Below are 24,549 nucleotides of genomic sequence, written 5' to 3' on the forward strand. Positions count from 1 at the left end.
CCTCAAGTTTTTTTAAAAAAAATAAAAAAACATTCTATTTTTCTTAAATTAAAATTTAGTGTTTATTTAGATTTTCTTAGCAAAAATGTTTTTTTCGATGTATATTTTTCTACGAGGCATTTTTAGTCACATAATATTCGTTCTCAGACAGTTTTTGTGTACAACCAAAAGGAATACACTAAGGTCGCTTTTTACGCGGGGGATACATGCCGCGTAAAAAAACCGCGTAAATTCCGGAATCCGCGTAAAAAAAACCGCGTAAATTCTGGAATCCGCGTAAAAAAACCGCGTAAATTCCGGATTCCGTGTAAAAAAAGCCGCGTAGAAAAAAACCGCGTAAAAAAACGCGTAAAAAGCGACCTTAGCGTATTTAGAAAAAAAAAAACCTATGCCAAAATGCACACACCCTTTCAAAAAAACACTTTTGAGTCTGAAAATATTTCTATCCTCAGAAGTTGCAAAAAAACAGTGGTGAAATTTACAATATCTTTCCCGAGAGATAATAGATTGAGGTGAGCTTTCTCGCACGAAAGGACATTACACACAATAACTACACAACAGAGCTCACTGCAGTGATTTTATGAAAAGTCTCTTGAGCATATATCAAATGAGGGGAGCATTTGGGTAGGAAAGTAGATTGCGTTTGCTTTGCATCTCGAAACTGGAAAAAATAAATTCAGGCGCCACTCCACATTACATTATTCTTTTACGAAAAAACTCAAATTGTCTCTGTTGTTTTATCTCTGCAGTGCGCACTGCGGTGTATTTCTGTGTACACTAAGGTCGCTTTTTTAAGAGAGCTTCGTAGCCGCAAGGTTACAGAGTCCGCTTTGATAAACGAGTGGTCGTGGGTTCGAATCTTAATAGAATCAGGCCATCTGGTTGTCAAAGGACTTGAACATGGGTTCATTCTCAGGCTCTCTACTACATACCCTTCCTTCAAGCTGAATTCTATAGTACCCTTGCTGATTTTCATTTTAACAAAAAAGTCCCTCTTATAATAAAACTGTTCTGAGTAACGTATAATAGTTCTCTTCAGAGAATTGTAATTATGACGCAGTCTTGGCTGGAGGAACGAGGTTTCGATAAGACTCCTTTCTCTTGACAAAAATATAAGTCCTACTTATAATAAACCTGACCACAGGTGTAGCATTGAGTGCCTCTTCAGGGAATTGTGATTGTGACGCGATGTTGGTAGGAGGAACGAGGTTCGATAAGACTCCTTCCTCTTGACAAAAAAAGTCCTTATAATAAAACTGATTTCAGAATTATTTGCCCTCTACAGGGAATTGTAATTGGCGATATTGGCACAAGGAACGAGGTTTCGATAAGACTCCTTCCTCTTGACATAATTAGTCCCTCTTAGAATAAACCTGGCCAGAGAGGAACGTTAGGTGTAGCCTCAGCTCAGGGAGTTGTAATTTGGCGATATTGGTAGGATAGAAAAGAAGCTCGACGGTATAGTAGAGCAGTAAGCTTGAAATGAAAGGGTAAACTCTCACACACTCTCACACACTCTCACAGGTGTTCCTTGGGGAACACCTATTTTTTTGGGTGAATTTCTATGATGTGCTTAAACCAAGGTTTACGCGTAACGCCAAGGTAAGCTATTCAAAGAATGTATGGGAGGCACCTAGTCGCGAGCTTTCACCCAGGACCGGGGAAAGGTCCAAACAATCAAAAGCTGCTTTACGATCCAACTACTGAATATCCACTGATTTGGCCTAATCTTTGTATATTTTTCTTAAATTTCAGCTCGATTCTTAGGTGGAAATAAAACTATTGATAATGAGTATTTAGTAGAAATGATTAAAACCTTTAACGAAAGAAGCTTCGCATTTTAGAATTCACGCGTTATTTTTACGCGGATTTCGGAATGTACGCGTATTTTTCGTGGAGAACTAAATGAAAATAGTATATTACGAAACTTATTTTTCACGATACAAATGCTAAGTGATTATCATGTGAGGTAGCGAAACTATTGAATTTTCGCATGACGATATTCAACTATGATTTCAAATATATTGTCTCACGGTGGCCGGATGCGCAGAGATGCTTACTCGTATAATAAAGATCGCACCACCAATATCGGTAAATCCAGATCAATATCTTTTTACTAACACTAACTTCTTCATGTGTCTTGCGAATGATGTAGAGGATTTCTCGGGTTCTAGTAGTAGCAATAATCAAAATAAGATTCCTTTACTCCCTTGTTCTGCATTGTGTGTGACCAGGCACATTGTTGATGAATAAAAAATAAAATCATCAGGAGTTACACTCTGAGAAAGATTTGCTACAACCAGGTATCATTTTGACGATTTGTTGTGCAATTTTAGCTAATAAGGAACAATATTCGAGCGATTATATATTTACATAAATTTATCATTACCTCAGAAGGTTTCGCATTGGACTGTTGTACAAAGTCCTATATATATTTTTTTTCACGAATCACCGAAAATTTAGATTCAGAGCGAAATTAATAAATTCCGAAATTCGCCTAAAACGCGTTACTGGTTATCTTAAAGCTTCTTTGTAGAAAACTATAAAATCTAGTTTTTGTTTGCAGAATGCATTGTCTGGCTTTGTCAAGACGCGAGAAACATATTCCAACTTACAGTGGTGTCTCGTTTAACTTTATTCTCACTTTCGAAAAGCAATGACGCGATCAAACTCGGCGTTGTCGAATGTGCAAAACATTTCAATCATTGGCATATAATTAAAGTGGTGCTCTATTTAAATGTTCGAGAAAATTTCTCGTATTTAACATTCAGTGTCCAAGTAAGAACCTTACGGTGTATTAACATTATTTTATTTTTTATCTCTGACGCCATCATTTATTTACCAATTATTTTACCAGAATTAGATTTTTAGAACATCTCTGGACATTTGCCTTCGATTTGTAAATCATTTTTATTCTGAGAATTAATGGGGGAGGAGATCGGTCGACATGAAATGTCGGTGGCCCTTTACGGTGTGACTTACAACACGCCAGCTGTTGTGACGTTCCCAGGTAGAAGAGACTGCTAAATATTGCATAAGTAAAATTGTTTTCGACATGGAATATGGTAAACCTCGCTTCTAGATATGATAAATATCGAATTTTCCACTTGGGCCTACTACAAAAACACTTAACATCACGTAAATTGACTAATTCACATACGCCAAACCAAACCAGTATTTTGTTTTCTCTCAACTAAATGATGTTCTACACTTTACACAATACGCAGATAGCATCAAAACAACGACGCACTGGGTGTTGCACATAAACTACCAAGTTAGACAACACACTGCAGCAAAACAACAGCAAACACAGTAAACACAATATATTGGACTGCCTAAACAGCCTGCTGCATTTTGGACGTCAAAGGGAAGCTTTGCTCGGTAGCGCACTGCCCATAACCGCATAATTGTAACATTTGCAAAATTGGTTGTTCGAACAAATGACACTTTTATATATCGACCTTAAATGCATTATTCCCAATATATTTTTGCAAAAAGACAGTTCAACTAAACTTAGTATCACGAAGAAAGCACTATTTTACACTATGTAAACGTTGAACACTACTTTTGAAGTCAAATTGGTGGAAATTTTTGCAATGATACTTTTATGCCGTTACTTTCAAGCTACTTTTGGGATTTATCACAGTGGAAATGAAGTTTTTCTTGTATTCAACAAGCATGAGCTAAACATCAGAAACGGATCACCGGTGGTTGGTTACCGGACCAGAATAACTTCCGAGTTCCAAAGGATGCAGATGTGGATTTGGATGGAAGCTCTTATGAAAAATAAGTTGAAAAGGTTAAGTAGTGTGACAATTATGCGGTTATTTACGCTATGTGACAAAACAACTTGGTATTTTTTACAATTTTTTTCAAACAAACATAAGCATATTTTTTCAGATTTGAAAAGTACATACTATTTTAAGCATTTCCCAATAAAAAGCGCAAAATCCATTAAATGTCGAATGTTACAATTATGCGATCACAGGCAGCGCAGGTCAGAACCAGAACGCGAAAGCATTAGGAAATCATCGTCTGGCACGATTGTCCCGCACCAGAGCCAGAGCCAGCCGCACGTTTAAGTTCCGCCCGAGTGGAACAACAAACATATTTAAACATGACCTTCGCGTCGTGCACATTCTGCCGCGGACCAGACCACACTAGTGTTCCGCGTCCCACTCCTGTCATCAGCGGTTAGACGGCGCTTACCGGTGATCTTCTTGCGTCTATCTTGCCACCGGCTGGGTGGCAGCAACGTAGGAATAACGTGTTTTGCCGTAACAGTCTGCTCAATTGATGAGAAGCGAAGAAGAGTAAAAAAATAATAACAAGTCCCATTGAAAAGTTATCAGTAATATGGAATTCACTGAACCTATACCGTGATGACGCAGCCGGAAAATTTAACCCTTTGTCAGTTGCTTGTGATAATTTAAATTATTTCGTGTTCACAAAACTTTTTCCCTTTTACCCGAGCGGAATATAGGTATTTTAGAATCATCCAACGAAAATGTTATCTTTGTTTGGATAACTGCAGTCTACAATGGGTTAGACAAACTAAAACACTATACGCTATCAGCTAGACTATTTAGCTTCGCCACATCAAAACAAAAACAACACGGTACTCTAGTACGACTTACGTAGCTCTTCTTATTCAGCGCAAACAAAACTCGAACGTATTGTTCGGTGCGACTGATAATATTTATTTAGCCGTGATATATATTTTCCAATACTCGACTGCTGTTTACAAGTCCATTCAAATCCCAACGACAATAAAAACGCGCGACTCTGTGAGATTCTCCGCCGTCGCCGCCGCCGTCGTCGTCATGATTTGACGTTCGCTAAGTGCAGCTGATAAGCTAATGCTAACCGGCTGGCTATTGGATGACAGTGTAAACGCATACACAGGAGTGTATGAGTGTGTTGTGCCTCCCCGCTCGGGAATGCATTCGAATTTCAGCTGCTCCCGGGGCGTTTTGTCTACGCGCCTGAATCGACCGCATCCGACACGGCAGCAGCAGTCAACAGGGCGAACGACAAACGAATCGCAAGTGCTCGTACAGATTTCCTACACATTAACTGAGGGGAAAGAAGTGACACTAGGGTGGCTTACGGGCGGCGAGCGAATTACTGGCATTAGTAGGGAGGGTCGGGGAACCAGTTGTTGTTGTTGTTGTTATTGTTTTTGCTGCTATTGTATGCTTTGTTACTGCGACCGGTTTTTTTTTCGAAACGATTTTTTCCTACAGATAAACATAAGGTACGCAGTAGCTACCTATGTGTTAGCGGTAACGATGGTTTGGCCCGTTAAGTAATATCTTCAGCATGATTTGTTTGCAGATGACATCTTTGTAAAAGTTGTTGGTGTTTTGTCGAAATTGTAAAATTAAAACGTCGAATTGACTGCAAGTTTAAATTTGTTTACTGTATAAATGTTGTTGTATGTTGTTATTTTGGAAATAAGAGTTTTTAAATTTTCAAGTGATGCTTTGTGTGAACCTGAATGGTTTTTAACCAAGTCGGGATAAACTAAATAGATTTACAAATTGAAGTCAAATGTCCGAGATGTTTCAAAATTCTCATATTTTTATCCTTTAACCTTGTTCAATAGTCAACTTAAGAAACTAAAGCGATCACTAACAATTCAACTGTAAATGCTAAATGCTGCTCACCAACAGCAAATTAGAAGAAAAATTCCCAATTCAACTTGCAAGATTTGAAAGGCCGAGAAAAAATATCTTTGGATAATCCTGAATAAAATTACTCTAAATTTTCTAGAAAGGAAACTCAAACTTTTTAAATGCACTCAAAATATACGAAATAATAAAATAAAATAAAATCCAGATTGAATTGAAATTGCTACAAATCACTCTTAAATACCAAATAGCCAAATCGTGAGTTCAGCTTCAAATAGTCGAAAATTACACTCAAAGGCCGGAAAAGGACAACCAGAATGATTAATAATGAAATGTTAAAATTGTACCGAAAACCAGAACAGACAAAAAAAGACTCAATAAATAATTACAAATTAGGTCAAAATGTTTGAGAACAACACTAGAAGGCAGGAGTTGAAAAAAGAATAATTTCAAATTTATAAAATACGAAAGATTAACAGAAACAATTCCACATTCAGCCAAAAGCCACCTTAAACAGGAAAAGTGATAAATGAAAAAAACCTTATCAAAATTTTGCCTGAAAGGGCTAAGAAACGTACCCAAAGTACACTAAAGGGCAAAGTAAAATTTGATAACAAGTTTTACTGTAAATGGTTCCAAGGTTGGAAGAGACTATAATAAATAATAATTTCAAATGTTACTGGAAATTCATATTATATAGTTACTAATATAGTTGTACACCGCTCGAAGAAGCTAAGAAAGAAACCAAAAACAAAAAGGAGTAAGCTTCGGGAAAGGTTGAAAATTTTCAGGCAAACAGGAAAATCCGAAAAATTGAACTTAAATTTACCTTACATCAGAAAAGGCTAAAAGCTACTGATAAAGACACTAAACTTCTTAACATCTCTAAAAGGTAGAAAGAAAGCATACAAAAGTTTATGCTGAAAAACATCTCTAAAATCTAGAAGCAATCAAAAAGAAAACAATGCTGAATATATTATATAATAACGCGCTTAGGGAAGTTGGGGGAGGGGAGGGGGGTTGGTTTATTTAGCGAGGTGTTATACTGCGTGAGGCCACCGTGCAATATAACCTTACGTATACCAAAGTAGAAATGGACTAAATCTAACTGAATGCGGTTTCAAAAACAGAAATAAAAGAAAAAATGGTAGACATTGCTTAAAAGTGCTCAAGAGTAGAATGGAAATTGATTCTCAAAAAATGTTACAACACTTATATAAACCAGAAAAGACATTTAGAAAGCTAGAAAACCCAGAAGCAAAATAATCAAAAATGCACTCTAAATAACTGGAAGCACTTTGAAAGCTTACAAGAACTAACCAAAAGAGAATATGATTCCTATCGTGACTTAAAAAGCATGACAAAAAAAAACAATCGAAGGAGTAGAGAAACGCCTCTATAACCAGAAAAACAGTTGAAAAATTGATCTCTGATTAGTATCTAATAATTTAAAGAAGCTACTATATATGTTAAACTCAAGAAAAAACTATATGATATATAATTTTAAATGCATAAACCAATTTCGTATGTAAATGTAAATTGTAATATCTGAAGATACTTTGAAAGACTTGAAAGAATAAAAAAGGTCAAATGCAGCTTAAAATGACCTAGAAATAGTTTACAATGAAAATAACAGTACAAATGCTTTATTTGGATATTGGATACGATCAAAAATAAATCCTTCGAAATGATTGGTTTTATCGGAATTAGAACATCCACGCCTTTCGGCTTCTGTACATGACCTCGATTCTGGAAATACTCATATTGGGTGGCACTCAGTCATTTTCAGCTGTTTTTCAGAAACCAGAAGTCGTCATTTTGGATTTCAAGGTGGCATGTGGAGTCAATTTAGATGTGGAGTCGATTGCCTTGGAGCTTCAATCTGATAACAGAAATACTCATACTAGGTGGAATTCAATCATTTTTGGCTGTTTTCCAGAAACCGGAAGTCATCATCTTTGAATTCAAGATAGCGTCCAGGGTCAATTCTTGGCTTCTACGCATCATCTCGATTACAGAAACATCTATATTGAGTGGACTTCGGTCATTTTCAGCTGTTTCCCAGAAACCAGAAGTCACCATCTTGAATTCCAAAATGGTATCTGGGGCCGATTTTTGGTTTCTGTGCATCATCACGATCCGTTACGTATTTCTAAAATCATTCGTTCGTGGTTCGTGGTTGAAGAAAGGTTTTGGTATGCTACCTTACCAGGGTCGCGATACCTACATCCTGCTGATGGGGCTGCCAGCTTAGGTGTAGCTGGCGGGATACAGCATTCCATAATTCAGCCGCCGCCCGCTCCGGCTCAGACGCTGTTGTACGCCGCTCCTATGGGGATACGGCCGCATACGACCCCCTTCCCAGTCAGCATACGACCATAGTTTCCACCGGGGGTTGGTTACCCGATCTCCGCTAAGGTTACTCGTATTCCGGTCGGCACCACGTGGAGGTTGGGATAGGAGTTACTGGACAGAGGTTAATGGCCGCATTAGGGTCTCAAGTTACACGTGTCCAGCCATTTGCCAACCACTAGCAAAGGCAGAGAGCGTGGGAGTCCCCGTGGTGTTGGTGCTGAGGTGAAGATAGATGGGGAACGATTTGAAGTGGTTGACGAATTCGTTTATCTTGGTACACTTGTGACATGTGACAACGATATGAGCCGTGAAGTGAAACGACGAGTTGCAGCTGCGAACAGGGCTTTCTACGGACTACGTAACCAGCGAAGGTCTCGTAGTTTGCAAACTCGCACAAAACTAGCGCTGTATAAGACGCTGATACTCCCGGTGGCCCTTTACGGACATGAAGCATGGTCGCTGAAGGAAGCTGATCGACGAGTGCTCGGAGTTTTTGAGCGTAAAGTTCTGCGATCGATACTTGGCGGTAAACTGGAAGATAGGCCTCGCACGCGGTGGATGTGCGCGGTGGAAGAAGATGCACGATCTGCTGGTGTACGAGGAGACTGGAGAACGGCTGCCCAAGACAAAAGAAGCTGGACATCTCTAATTCGTTCGGCCCTAGACCGGTGAACGGTCCGTTAGCCAACAAAGTATAGTAAGTAAGCATCATCACGATTAAGGAAATACTCATATGGTATTTGGCAACTTTCGGCTGTTTTCCAGAAACCGGAAGTCGTCATCTTGTATTTCAAAGTGGCTTGTGAAGTCAATTTCTGGCTCTGGGCGTCATTCTGGTTTCGGCATGATTCATATTGGATGATATTTGGTAATTTTTGGCTGTTTTACAGAAACTGAAAGTCGCCATCTTGGATTTGAACATGGGATGTAGGGTCAATTTCTGGCCTCTGAGCGGCGCTCTAGCTCCGAAAATACCCATATTGGGTGGTATTCGGTCATGTTCGGCTGTTTAACAGGACCTCTTAAATTTAAAAAATGGCGTCTGGAGTCAATTGTTTGCTCCTATTCCAAAGCATGGAGGAGTGTCAAATAACCACTGAAACATTCCTCACCCCTAAAAACTTCCACATGCCAAATTTGATTAAATTTGCTTGATTAGTTCTCGAGTCATGAGGAAATTTTGTGTTTGATTTGTATAAAAATCATTCTAGGGAGGGAAGAGTATCGATCTACCATGAAACTTTTTCTTGTTCCTTGAAACTTTCACATACACACTTAAAATAAAACACCGAATTCGGTGTTTCCGAAAACTACCGAACAGTTTGTGAAACCACCAACCGAGTGGTCGGTAATTTTTGCAGATTTTTGGTAATGTTCCAAACCGAGCAGCCAGTAAAATTTACCGAAAGAAACTGTAAGAATGAACAAAAATACCGCACCTGGTGGCAGAAAAAGTCGGTCATAAATGAGCCTGCCGGTAACGTCTAAAATCTAACTAAATTAACCAGATTACTTACGAAAAATGTTATCGACTCGTGAATCCTGTTTCAGTAATCCACCATAAACACTTTCCAAATTATAAATATCCTATGTTTACACACAACAACAATTGAAACGAATCAGCAGCACCAGTAGAAAATATTCGCGTCTTGCATGGTTGCACGTATAAGAAAAATGGCCACCACATTCACAATTTGGCTTTTTTTTAGATTGTTCGGTAAAAAATTATACAGATTTCGGTTTTTTAGGTTTAAATTAGTTTATTTGACACGGCACGATACATTTTCTGTTTTACTGAGCCAAGTACAATTCGTATTAATTCTACGTTAGCAGGGAAAAGAGGGAGGCCTTTTCTTTATTCTCGCGGCCGACTACGAGCTAGTGGGGATTTAAGGTGAGAGGAGGGGAGATACAATTTTGACTTAAAACTATTTTGGAACTTTGTTTTTCAACTGGTAGAGCAATTGTATTCTTGTTTGTTGTGGGTTCAAAATATTTGTGTAAGCATAGATGCGGGCTCTTCGTTTCCGTGTCTTCAGCATAGCATATTTGTATCCTTAATCTGACAAATAGACAAAGAAAATTTTAAATTTTAATGTCAGCGTTTTTCAGAAAGCAGTATAGCTGTGTCATGTACTGGAGATCACCGCTTCCCAGAATGTCTCTAACGGGTACGTTCGGTTGTTTTCCTCGGGCCCGAAGGGAATCTATAAGCTCGGACCTAACACCACAGTATTCGGTACACGACCAAACAACATGCTCGATGTCATGGTAGCCATCGCCACAAACGCAGTGATTACTGTCTACAAGCCCTATACGAAAGAGATGCGTGTTTAACGTGTAGTGATTGGACATAAGTCTGGACATCACGCGAATGAAGTCCCGACCTACATCCAACCCCTTGAACCATGCTTTCGTCGATACCTTAGGAAAAATGGAATGTAGCCACCGTCCCAGTTCATCTGAGTTCCATGATGATTGCCAACTGTTGAGTGTTCTTTGACGCAAAATGCTATAAAATTCATCATAAGCAATTGGTCTTTCATAAATATCGCCATCAATAGCACCCACCTTAGCAAAAGAGTCAGCCTTTTCATTACCCGGAATCGAGCAATGAGAAGGGACCCACGCTAAGGTAACCCGGTAATTTTTATCTGTTAATGCTCTTAAAAACCGCCGTATTTTCCCCAGGAAATACGGGGTGTGCTTCACAGGCTTCATCGATCGCAGAGCCTCAATGGCACTGAGACTATCTGTGAAGATGAAGTAGTGGTCTGTGGGTAGGGTTTCGATGATTCCAAGAGAGTACTGAATAGCAGCAAGTTCTGCGACGTACACGGAAGCAGGAGCATCGAGTTTGTAGGAGGCGGTAAAATTTTCGTGGAAAACACCGAAGCCAGTGGACTCATCTAGATTAGATCCGTCAGTGTAAAACCTTTTATCATAACTAACATGTTTAAACTTATTCGAAAAAATCTTAGGGATCTCTTGGGGTCGCAATTGATCCGGGATACCAGAAATGTCTTGTTTCATGGTGGTGTCGAAGAATATAGCATTATTAGAAGTATCTAAAAGTGCGACATTGGAGGAATCGTATGAAGAAGGATTAATATCTTGAGCCATATAGTCAAAATATAAAGTCATAAATCTGGATTGAGATTGAAGGTCGACCAACCTCTCGAAATTTTCAATTACTAATGGGTTCATAACTGTGCATCGAATTAGCAACCGGTAAGAGAGATTCCAAAAACGATGTTTCAACGAAAGAATACCCGCTAACACTTCAAGACTCATCGTATGGGTCGACTGCATGCAACCCAAGGCAATACGCAAACAACGATATTGTATTCTCTCTAATTTTATAATGTGCGTGTTCGCGGCGGAGCGAAAGCAGAAACAGCCGTACTCAAGAACTGACAATATCGTTGTTTGGTAAAGCCTTAGAAGGTCTCCTGGGTGGGCTCCCCACCAGGTTCCGGTAATCGTACGAAGAAAATTAATCCTCTGTTGGCATTTTCGTGTCAGATACCTAATATAACAAGCCCAGGTGCATTTAGAGTCGAACCAGACCCCGAGATATTTAGCGACTAAAACCTGAGAGATCGTTTTACCCGTTAGTAGGAGCTGCAGCTGAGCTGGGTTATGCTTCCTAGAAAAAACGAACAACTCAGTTTTCTCCGGAGAGAATTCGATACCCAGCTTAAGAGCCCATTCAGACAAATTGTCTAAGGTATCTTGCAATGGTCCTTGCAGATCGCTAGCCTCGCTACCAGTAATGGATACAACGCTATCGTCTGCAAGTTGCCTTAGCGTGCATGAATTTGCAAGACATTCATCGATGTCATTGACGTAAAAATTATATAAGAGAGGACTTAAACATGAGCCCTGGGGAAGGCCCATGTAACTAATTCGGGAAGTTGTCGAATCGCCATGTGAGAAATACATATGCTTTTCTGACAACAAATTGAGCAAAAAGTTATTCAGATTTAGTGAAAGTCCCTGCGAATGAAGTTTCGCGCTTAAAACTTCTACAGAGACAGAGTCAAAAGCCCCCTTAATATCCAAGAACGCAGAAGCCATTTGCTCTTTTCGAGCAAATGCGAGTTGAATTTCAGTAGAAAGCAACGCTAGGCAATCGTTCGTCCCTTTGCCCCGGTGAAAGCCAAATTGAGTATCTGAAAGTAAACCGTTTGTTTCGACCCATTTGTCTAACCGTAAGAGGATCATTTTCTCCATTAATTTCCGGAGGCAAGAGAGCATCGCAATCGGCCTATATGAATTGTGATCAGAGGCAGGTTTCCCGGGTTTCCGAATAGCAATGACTTTTACCTCCCTCCAGTCATGCGGAACAATATTTAGCTCAAGAAACTTGTTGAACAAGTCCAACAAGCGTCTTTTTGCAGAGTCGGGTAGATTCTTCAACAGGTTGAATTTTATTCTATCTAACCCTGGAGCCTTATTGTTGCACGACAGGAGAGCCATTGGAAATTCCAACATCGAAAATGGAGGCTCTTCCGTAGTTACTATAAACGCGTCGCGAAAGGTTTTCTGTTCCGGTACAGAATCCGGACAGACCTTTTTGGCAAAATCGAGTATCCAGCGATCTGAATACTCCTCACTCTCATTCGAAACGTCACGGTTCCGCATGCGCCTGGCGGTATCCCAAAGAGTGCTCATCGCTGTTTCCCTCGACAACGCGTTTACGAACCGCCGCCAGTACCCGCGTTTTTTCGCCTTTACTAAGCTCTTCATCTGCCTGCCCAGTGCCTCGTACTTTCGTAGTAGGTTGACAGTGCCGTACTCCCGGTAGTCCTTATACGCCGCGGACCTTCGCGCGTACAGCTCAGAGCACTCTTTGTCCCACCATTTGTTGGGAGGGCGTTGTCTAATCGTTACCCCGGGTATCGGTTTCGTCTGAGCTTGCGTCGCGGCGTCGATTATCAAGCCAGCTAAGAACGCGTATTCTTCCTCCGGAGGAAGTTCCTCGTGAGTCTCGATAGATTCCGCTGTAATAGACTCATAACGCTTCCAATCAATATTACGTGTAAGGTCGTAGGAAATATTGATTGGGTTCGGGGGAGTTGAACCATTAGCAATTGATATAACGATTGGAAGATGATCACTACCGTGGGGATCGTTGATTACTTTCCACTGGCAATCTAACGCAAGTGATGTCGAGCAGAGGGATAGGTCAAGCACGCTTTCACGTGCTGGAGGATTAGGTACACGTGTCGCTTCCCCAGTATTCAAAAGTGTCATATTGAAGTCGTCGATCAAGTTACAAATTAAAGAAGATCGGTTGTCGTCGTACAGCGACCCCCATAGCGAACAGTGAGAGTTAAAATCTCCCAAAATCAAAAAGGTGCGGGAAGCAATTCTGCTATATCAAGGAGTTGCTTCTGTTCAATCCGCGCGGATGGGGGAATATATAACGAAACAAGGCAAAGGTCTTTTCCATTCATATTCGTTTGAATGGCAACAACTTCAATATTCGAGATCGAGGGGAGGTCGATTCTGAAAAAAGAATAGCACTTTTTGATCCCTAAAAGTACCCCTCCACCGTGTGAGTCTCGATCTCGACGAATGATGTTAAAATCGTGGAAATTAAGTTGGTCATTTGAATTGAGAAAAGTTTCACAAAGCGCGAACGCATCACAATTGTATGTGTTTATCAAATGTGAAAATAAATCAAATTTGGGGATGATACTTCTGCAGTTCCACTGTAACACAGTGACAAAATTCCTAACCTCTTTCAACGTATTAGTCATCGAAAGATACGATAGCTGAAATGAGGGGCCAAGTTGCTGTGAGTTGCTTCAAAAAGGTTTTCACTGTTGGGAGAAGGGCAAGAAGAATGTTTTGAAGGGGATCTGGTATGTTGAATGTTTTAAATATCCAGTCCACAATATCAGAGAATTTTATGAACCCTGTTTCTTTTATGTCTTCTGATCGAGAAATGGGTGCACGAGGGGTTTTTGGTGCCCCAGGAAGCGGTGGGTACTCCTGGTTTGATTTGAAATTAAAACCGGGGGGTACTTGCTTCGGTTTTTCTTCACCGCTTCCTTTTTGTGTTGTCTTATTGGTCATTCCGCTAGGGGTTATCTTACGACCTTTACGAGAAAGATTAGGAGAGTTGAGCATTCTCCTCTTCCTAGATCCCTCTGGCAAGGCATAGGAACACCCTTCGACGGGATCGTCAGATGTACCCTCATCGGTTGGCAAAAAGGAAAAGATGTTTCCTGTCGAGGGTGGCTCAGCCCTCTTAAGCATTTCTGCAAAAGAGCGCTTTGATCGTTCCTTAAGGGAACGCTTAATTTTTTCCTCGCGCTGTTTGTACGCGGGACATGCCGGAAGGTCATGCCGAGTTCCCTCGCAATAAAGACACTTTTCAGTATCCCCACTGCAAGCGTTCTCAGCATGATTGCCTCCGCACTTGCTACAGCGTGCCTTGTTGCAGCAGTAGGTGGCTGTGTGACCTAACTGCTTACAGTTTTGGCAATGCATGACCCGCGGTACGAACAGGCGTACAGGTAGACGAACCCTGTCCAAGCGGACGTAGTTCGGCAGCGCGGATCCGGCGAATGTTACTCGGAAGGAATCCGAAGGGAGGAATTTCTTCGATGAATACTGAATGCAATTGCTTGCAATCCAGTATCTTTACACTTTGCATCAAGGGGTTTTTAAAACAGCCAACTCCATGACGCAAAATGTCATCGACAGTGAGATTCCCCTCGGTAACCACACCGTCGATTTCTACATCCTTGGCAGGGATGTACACGCGATACTCTCTCGTGAAGAGCTCGTAGCCAGCAATTTCGTTTGCTTGCTTCAAGCTTCTCACGACAACTCGCAGTTTGTTCGGCCTCACCTTCGTAATCTCGGTTACGGCCGAAAAATGTTTTGCCAGGTCTTTGCCAATTTGAATAATATTCAATGGCTTCTTTATGGGCCGGAAAAAAACAACGTAGGGACCGCCAGCGGCATCTGGGTAAGCTTTTACCCGTACTTCCGGTACTCTTGGTACAGGACTTGGCAAAGGGGAGGGCACAGGGGAAGGTAGGGGTGAGCTGATGGGAAAAATTTCAATTTCTTCCCCGTTTGTTTCCACCTCCAACCTCCAGGAAAAGTTGCACCTGCATGTCGTCCATTTTGCGGGAGCGTTACGCTCTACCGCACACAAACGATAAATATTCGAATATGGGGGGGGGGGTTCAAGTAGTTGATGTTAAATTTTAAAAACAATTTTTCAATCTACAATGGATCAAATAAAAAAAAGACAGTAATACTAATTCTAATAACAATAGTAATAATGATAATAATAATAATTATAGTAATAATATTAATAATAACAATAATAATATCAATAATAATATTAATAATAATATCAAAACATAGTAATAATATTGATAATAATAGTAAAAATTCTAAAGGTAATACGTCACCGAACGTCTAAGTCACGACCTCACGGCTGATAGTAGAATTAATCGAGCGTCTCCGCAGAACAAACAATGACGATCCAGCTTCGTGTTGAGACGCAGTGGCCGTGTCCTACACGCGACCTTGTAGATGCCACTTGTAGTTGACTTCCACTCGCTCGATCGTATGATGGTCCGTGCTGCTAGCGGGGTAACAGCGGTGCGGGAGAATTATTCTTGCTGATATATCAACTGCGTATCGAATCACTGGCGGGGTAGCCTGCCCCTACCAGTGTGCAGATGTTTCTGCCGATATATAACAGGCTATTGTTATCGCGCAGCACAAGAACTAATCGACAAAAAAACACCCGTACGATAACTCGTGTATTGTTATTTTGCGAACTCAAACGGAAATAAACAATTTGCGTCTAATCGAGACGAAAGCAAAACAACGAATGATACAGATTTCGGTGAATGTAAAATTAAGCAAATATTTCGGTAAAAATTAACAAAAATATGGTAAAACTTACAGATCTTACAGAACAGTCGTCAATTTGATGCTTTTTTGCAGGAATACCGGTATAGGGAACGAGCGGAAGCAGCAGAGAAAGCAGTAGTAGCAGAAAACCCTTGTCTGGAGAAAGACGCTATAGCCGGAAAACGGCCAAGAAGAAAAATACCTTTGTTTTTGTACCTACAACCGAAGAGCAAATATAATGAACTAGTTGAAACGTGTTCGTGTGTGATTTTTCGTTCCCAGCAAGAAGATTCCCTCGTTCGGTCACATTTTTATCGAAGAGATCACAATCGGTCCTTATTAGGGCCTGAAGAGTTTATTGAATTTTTGAATTGAATTTTATTGGTTGGTGCTACAGAGTTCGTGAGCGGATTGCCCACCTCTACTGGCATCACGGCTAACTAATAATACGTGCCCCGAAAGCTATCCGTTTAATTTATTAATTTATAAGTGAATTAAGTGGCCAAACTTGTTAAAAAGTGTCAAGTTGTGATCTGTGATGCTTTGTCTAAGTGAGAAAAGTGAAGGTTTTGTGAAAAACACAGTGTTCCTTGCGTGAAAGTGATAATTTTTCCTCGAATTGCAATTGAAAATTGTAAGGCCAGCTAAGTTGCGTGAGTGTGAGTGCCTACTTTGTGCGTCGCGCTAACTAGCGGTTCGTTATTAACATGCGAAAATGGAATGCATGGCGGTGTGAGCGAAGAGAACGATAATATCTGGAGAGAGAGCGAAGAGAGTAGTGTTGCGCTGTGCTTGTCGGTGTTTGTTTCGCTGGCATAGGCATAACCAAAATAAAACAGATGAGTATAAGTTTTTGTATCAAATATTTTAAGAATGCATAGGCTCTGTGTGTAGTGGTTTTTAGCGGGTTTTGGACTTTTTCAGAAGTGTAAATGTGTCATCTGTTGGGTGCACAAAGTGTGGTAGCTTTTCGGTTGCGGGTAGAGTTTTTTTTTATATTTACAAACCAGATTGTGCGATGCACTCTCACAGGTCAAAATTGACAGTTTTACAATATAGTTTCAAAATTTATCATTCGAGCATGACAATGCGGCATGCGGTTGATGCATCGTCTACAATTGTGAGTCCTGGCAGGTCGGTGACATTTTATTCAGTTCTATGTTCATGTTTTATGATTTTCCTAGCTTTTGGACATATGTTGATATACATAAGTAACTTTTATTTAATTATGTTGAAATCGTTTTGGGCGTGAAAATAGTTCACGACAACTGAATAGTTCACGACAACTGAACTTTGATTGCAATTATTTTGGCATTTTAATAATAAACTTGGAACTCTGTTTTGTTTAATATGTTTATTTGCATTTTTTTGAGTTTTTGGGCTATGAATGCATGGAACTTTGTCAGTTTTCATACTCAGTAGGTCTTTGGTGCATAACGTCGTGTCGCGTATGCGTCGGTAGGAGAAAATGGAGCGGTCGTGCATTATGCCCCGGTGAAACGCATCATCGGCCCGGGTGAGTTTTGTTTATCTAAGGGTTTCCGGAGTGTAGTGGGCACGCTATTGTTTGCTTCGGGGAGGTCAGCTCAGTTTCGCGCACGTTATTTTGACAGCGCTCAGTGTAACTATCTTAATACAGCGGTTTCGGAGTTCAATGACCATTACATCGTATAATGCTCGGGTGTGCCTTGTGGGTTTTTTTTTACTCGCTCTAACGGTTCTTTGAGCTGGTACCAGTAGTTTGTGTTCGGCGTGCGGTGCGTTTTACGAAATTCATTCGTTTCGAGGTAAATTTTAATAGTTCACGGGATGAAACGCGAAGTTTGGTGTGATACAGACTGTTAACGATTGGTTGCCGGTGATACCTAGAAACTTCGATTCTCCTATATGCCGATACAGCGATCGTGATGCGGTTCTATTTATATCGTCTTCTGATGGCCGGTTGCGCAGAGACCGAGAAATATCCATATCGGGCGCGAATTTGTGTAGAAAAGATCGCACCATCAACCTCGATGGATCCAGATCAATTCCTTTCCACTAACACTAATACCTTCCTTTGATACTTGTGGATGATGCAGAGGATTCTTCGGTCTCTAGTAGCAACAAGTATTAAACTAACACTCCCGATATCCCTTCCTCTATTGATCTGCATTGGGCGTGGCCAGCTACGTTATTGACCAGTGAAAAGAAAAATCACCAGGAATTGTACACTGAAAATGGCTTGCTACTCCTAGGCACCATTTTGACGGTTCTTTGTGCAATTTCAGCTGATTCTGGTCAATCGCGGGCAACACACGGGCGATCAAATATGCTATGCTTTTTGCAGGAATATCGGTATAATTACACTTTACCGAAGGATTATTGTAAAAAAATTACCGACTTTTTTTTTGATTAAGTGTGTACCAAATTTTGCGCTATTCGCTTGATTAGCTCTCAAATTGTGCGAAAATTTGTGTTTCATTTGTATGGGACCCCTTCTTTTCAGAAATGGGAGGGGTTTCGAACCACCTTGGAAATATTTTTTGCCTTCAAAAACCTTCACGAGCCAAATTTGGTTCCATTACCTTGATTAGTTCTCTAGAGGTGCATACATTTGAGTTTCATTTCTATGGAGCCCCTCTTTCCTAGAATAGGGAAGGGTTTCGAACTATTTTGATCACTTTTCCCAGCCTTTGAAACTCCTACATACAAAATTTTATCATAATCGGTTTCATGTTAGTTAACTATAATGGATCAGACAGACAAACAAACAAAAAAACAGAGCTGCACTTTTATATTTTTAGATTTTACCTGAAATTCTTGAAAGGTTTTCAACATGTGCTAAACATGTCTAAAAAACCTTTCCAAAAACCGAAGAGACCACAAAAGAAACGACTTCAAACCAAAAGACTTGTAGTATATTTTCTTTGTTTTGAGAAAAAGTCGTGTCCACGTAGGTACTATCATTAGGCTTTGTACACAAATTACGTAATGCATGACGGGAGGAGAGGGGGGTTGAGTCCGCGTAACTTATTGTTACATAAAGGGGAGGAGGGTAGTTGAAACGCTTACGTAACTGTGATGTTTACTCAAAAATGTTAATTTGGAGGGGGGAGTCATATCGAACGTTGCTCATTGTTATTTGGGGGAGGGGAGTCTGAAATCTAGATTTTTAGCGTTACGTATTTTATGTAGACGAAGTGTGCAGTGTACAGTACTTTATTTAGAATTCAGAAAAATCGTCAGTTTTGAAGCAGTGTTCTTAGTGATAGGATTTGAGGTGTTTTGACAACTACCCAATTGCCCCGAATTCGGCCCAATCGTAAAGTACGTGTAAGTGGGCAATAATCACGAGGAAAATTGAGAAGACTGGAGAGGTAATGCGGAATGAGCGGGGGCCTAGCGTGGTTGGTAACGTCTCCGCTAACCACGCTCGACGCCTGGGTTCGAATCCCACCGCCGACATAGGTGTCGATGGTTGTGAGGAGGCGTGATTCACTCACAACCAACCCAACTGGTCTAGATTTAATCCTAGCCGACACCGGGAGATTTTCTGAGGCGAAAAATCTCTGGGATCACGCCTTCCATCGCATGAGGAAGTAAAGCCGTTGGCGCCGGTCCGTTAATCAACGGGTCGTAAGTTAGGGTGATTGGCACAACAACAGTGGCGGAACTAGCCCGACGGAAAATAAGCGAGAATAAAAAAAAAAGGTAATGCGGAATGCTGCACAAATGAAACAAATTTCAAAGCATGTTCGCAATCTCATCCGACGACCGGCAGAATAATTTTCTTATATTTTTCTTTGAAAGTACAATAAAATACCTTTATAGTTTAGTTGAACCTAACATGTTTCCTGAGTCAAACCAAATCCGAGATAGGGGAAATTCATTTGTTTTGGATTCTTAATGAAACAAGCTCTTGAATTTCTGTTAATGACGGATATAATATATTAATTAAGAGCACTTATTTACTTTCAGCGTTCTCTTCGAAAATACTTATCTTGAATTAGTCTCAGGGTCTTACTCAGACCAACTTAAAACAACCCCATTCGTCTAGATTGTTTTGTTTGATGAAAGAATCTCGAGACTTATGACAAAATATGATCAATTTTGTTTTGAACAATTGAACATTATAATTCTATAACATTCATATAAACATACATTCTTATTTACAAGAAAAAAAATCAAACAGTTCCCGGACGAGCATACCTTCTAGTAATGGCCGTCTGCTGCGCCCGAATCTGTCGAAAAGGTAATCTATCGAACGCGCAATTCAAGTGCACCATTGACGAGCACGACCACGACGACAACGATGACGATCAGAGCTCCTGCTCCAACGTTGATCATCACCACCACCGACAGCAGCTTCTACGGCTCCATCCATCCACTGCTGCGTACGTCTATGTTCTTCCTCAGCTATACGTTCAGGTCTTGCGGATTTTTTTTTCGTCGCTACTCTTCTATTTTTTTCCACCGAAGCGTGACTTTGGCGTCGATGAAATCGCTTTTTTTTGTCTTCTATAATTTTGCACGTCTGCTCCATCTTCGATGTGCTCTCCACATACACCCAGCCCCTGGCCCCACCTGTCCTGCTTCCGTACCCAGCTTTATCACGGTCACTCAGCACCTGAAACTATCACAGCCAAACGCGGTCGACCGAATGGTGGAAGCCGAAAAACACACATTACCTCGAAAGGTTTCGCAATACTTACCAGCACAGACCGCGATCTTTAAAACGCCTTCGCCCGCTGAAGTTGTGTGTTATCATTTCTCCGTAGCAACCATGTTTTGCGGTTCGCAGAGAAGCATTGTATGAAAAAAAAATTAACCGCAGACGAAGGTAGTTGCGGAACCAGAAATTCCTTGAAACCATTACACACAACATTAAAACATCATCAGCACTAGTAGCAGCAGCAGCAACAACAGCAGCACCAACAATACATCTTCACAGTGCCGGTGTGTGCGCTTTCCGAGTTGCTGCACACAGCCGATGCGAAAGTTTGCAAAACCTGCAGCATAACAACACACTCTTCGGCGTAACCTGTCGAGTGCCGCATTGGGGTTGGCCGCTGCTGGGGTATCCTGAGTGCCGAGAGGAGAGGAAGTTTTTTTTGTGCTCGACCCTGTTCGACCGCGTTCAAATTTCATGGTTTCCAATTCTCTTGCACGGTGGTTGGACCTGCTGCGCCGCTGTTGGCCAATGATGATAATGATGAACTGGTTCCAGAAATACGCACACGACGAACGCCACCACCGTTGAAATTTGTGTACCTGGTCAGTTCCGAACGAGTTTGGGGCTGGAAAGAACGATGTGTTTTTTTTTGTATTATACTCAACCTGCATTAGTTCTGCTCCGAATTTGGTCCGGTTTTGCTAACACATGTTTGTCCTCGAAAATCAGGCAATTTAAATCCTCTTGTGTTTGATTCGACTAGAACGAGATTATCCTGAGTTTGAATGTCGCCTCCAATAACACTTCTTTTCGTAAATTTGCATTTTAATTCGATGCGTTACATGTTAGTTCGGTTTCATCTCACTGTACCCATTGCTTCATACTATTCTCGTGAAACGGATACCAATTAAAATGGACTTTTCATTAACGATATACTCGCCGCTGCAGAGGACCAGTTATTTCCAATGTTCCGGTCCAATTGCTCCGCCAAATCGATTGCACGAGCACAAGAAACATATCCTTCATTTCGATGTTCTACGTCTACTGCATGCTGCAGACATCGCCGTTCGTTCTCCCATCGTCCTACCTGTGCAATGCAACACCCAAAGCGGCGGGGACATTTTTCCGCTGTCCCGACATCATCATTCGCATGCTAAAATTAGAAACTTTCCGCCGGCAGTTGCACAGTTAGCCAGCCAGTCAGTCAGTCAACGCCGCTGCAGAAATTCACTTCATGATTTATATTTATACCTATATATTGCACACTGCACTTGTAACCCCTGCCGACTACCGCACATCTGTGTTGTGCTGTAGCGCGCGTTACTTGTCCAGTTGACTTTCGCTACGATTAGATGTGATCCATCCTTGCGTCAGAAAACTGCAAACGCATATCCGAATGTACGGTTTCAGTTCGAACTGAGAATCCACCGCCACCGCTGTTGCTGTCACCGTCGTTCATCCGTCAGTCAGTCATCGTGCCAAACGGACTCGATTCCCCTTCGTTGTTCTCGAGAAGGGCGAATAACTCTTGTATGGCGGCATCCGCCAATGTGCGCCTGGATGTGCATTCGTTATGGCCTATGTTTATTATCATTTTCGAAATGCGGTTGCAGAAATAACTGCCTTCTGGTTCGAATTTCTCCATTAGCACACGGTTTATTTGTTACTCATGTTGCTTTCCTATTATTTGACGCACTTATTGTTGGTTTATTTTTTTCTGTTTTTTTTTTTTTTTTTTGGCTGGTCTCATCAGTTGGGATGCGCTGAGACAATGTGTCTATTAATCTCGCTGTCGAGGTGATTTATTGCTTCGCTACCGTTTTACCTCGTCTGATGACAGTAGGACGAAAACAACAACCCTAACAGAACCGACGCTACGGCGCCGCATCGGGCCTTCGTCGCCGTGAAAGGTCCTACCGAGACAGGACGGGATCATTGACATTACCGCATGAAGTATGTCGAGAAAGTACAGTCGAATTACCTCCTGGATGACGTGTGGGGAAAATATTCTAGACACTGTAATTGTTGCTTTTACTTCCACCTGTTTTAAATTTCGTATGTTTCTGTGTGCTGTTATTCTGATGCAGAAAATAGAAAAGGGTAATTTGCCAAGAACTTGTAGAATATAGTTCAAGTGCAAGCTAGTTACGATTCTTCGAGATTGTTTTGCGTTACGCTAGCTCTTATGGAGGAAAGGACTGTTTTTTTCTTAATGTGTAGGTCAGGGCATTGTTTCTAAAAAAATAGTAGGTGAAGTTTATGGTTCTACACTCACATTGTGCGAGATAAACGCAACTTTGAATTGAACTCTCCTGTTCTTAACCCTAGAGAGATAGTCTGCGTCATTTTTATTCATTATTATTGGCCTTTTCTATTTCAAACGAAATAACCGATCGCATTCACCCGAGGCCTTCAGTGATATCTTGGCTCAGCGCACATACCATATGGCCACTTGAACACTAGCGAACAACAAAAACGAACCATAACCAGCAACTAGACCCCGCAGAATACCTCCAGGACCCGAGGATACAAGCCCCTGCCCCAGCTCATGACATCGGCCATTCGAAGAGCACCAGACGACCATTCAACAACAAAACACTGATTGAAAAATTCATGCTAGTTTTAAGTTAGACTTAATTTCAGCTCGTAGTCGGCAGCGAGGATAAAAAATTTGCTTTTAGTTTTTAAGTCACCAGATATAATTGGCGCCGTTAAACATTAAATTGTATTTGTGCCGTGTCAAATAAATGATATATGAGGAAAAAAAACCGATCGCATAATTTAAAAATTTAGAACGAGTAGTTTGAAAAATAAATTCTCTTTTGAAAACAGTATGGATGTTGGGGTACAACACGAAAATCATGTAACGTACGTAAAATTAAATAAAAAGATATGAAATGTTTTCATGGGAAGAACGACTCAAGGATGTGTTTACTAAGGGCATTTTTATTCAAGTTTCGAAAATCGGAAATCTTTAATTGTAATCAAAACGTATAGTGTACACATTTTGAAACTACAAAAGTCTAATGTTTCAGCGCAAAACGAAATAATATTCAATCTTCAATTCATTTATTTGACTGTCCTAAAAAGGACAGTTTTTTTGTTCAATTTATTCAAGTTTAAAAAGGTTTACGCTACCATATTAATAAACAAACAAACAATTTAAAATTAAATATGATGCTGTGGTGCACCTTAGTGTTCCACCGACAGCGGGAATTGTGGTGAATTTGCGTATGACGATGCCATCATCTGTTCAATAGGATTAGTAATGGTAGAAGTATTTCAAAATCTTGTAAACATTTCACTCAAATAATATAAAATCACAATGAGGCACTCTGGTAACAAAGTGAAAGGCTATTTTCACACTGAAAACTAGACACGACCGGTAGATTTTGATAACCAGCATCCTCAAACCGTTTGCGTGTTCCTAAAATACGGCAGAGATTTTTACTGAAGGAAGTGCCGCTGCACCAACCGCTGATGCTGCTGCCACAACTACCGCTACTGGTACCCGCTGCAACTACCTGAAAATATTAGTAACAACTAATTAATTTGTTCTCAAAAAGGCAATTTGTTGTTCATTTCACTATCAGATGTGATGCTGATCGAATCTCTGTGTTATCCTTCTGATAACACGTTGTTCACGTTGAATTGGCAACTTTTCATTGGAGGAAGTACCGGTAGAAGCTGTCGCTACCGCACAAAGGCAGCTTTTCACTAGAGGAAATGCCGCTGCACCTACCAATGACGATGTTGCCACTACCACTGCTATCCGCTGGTAGGACGACCGTCCTAGTCGCCATCTACTAGTGAAATGATTTGTTTGAGCAAAGCCAGACTGTTATATAACCTAAAAAATTCATATCCGGTTTACTAGGTACATAACTTTGTTGACCATGCTAGGAAAACAAGTATTGCAATCAAAGATAGAAATCTGCGATACAACTAATGGACGCATTTCCCGATTGTTTCCCTGATTTTTTTCAGCTTCCCGGGATTCGGGAAATAAAAATTTGG

The 24,549-nt window shown here is 40.8% G+C and overlaps 1 protein-coding gene across 1 annotated transcript in view; it reads left to right on the top strand.

The window, feature by feature from the left end:
* Positions 1-21,724, top strand: part of LOC129728463 (ski oncogene-like) — a 45,600-nt gene extending 23,876 nt beyond the window's left edge. Inside the window, exons 2-4 of the mRNA XM_055686911.1 lie at positions 20,037-20,254; positions 20,760-20,816; positions 21,481-21,724. Of these exons, the coding sequence (XP_055542886.1) occupies positions 20,037-20,254; positions 20,760-20,816; positions 21,481-21,724 (519 nt within the window). The remainder of the gene's footprint in view (positions 1-20,036; positions 20,255-20,759; positions 20,817-21,480) is intronic.
* Positions 21,725-24,549: the final 2,825 nt, after the last annotated feature.

This window comes from Wyeomyia smithii, chromosome 3, assembly GCF_029784165.1.
Source record: "Wyeomyia smithii strain HCP4-BCI-WySm-NY-G18 chromosome 3, ASM2978416v1, whole genome shotgun sequence".
NCBI classification, from domain to species: Eukaryota; Metazoa; Arthropoda; class Insecta; order Diptera; family Culicidae; genus Wyeomyia; species Wyeomyia smithii.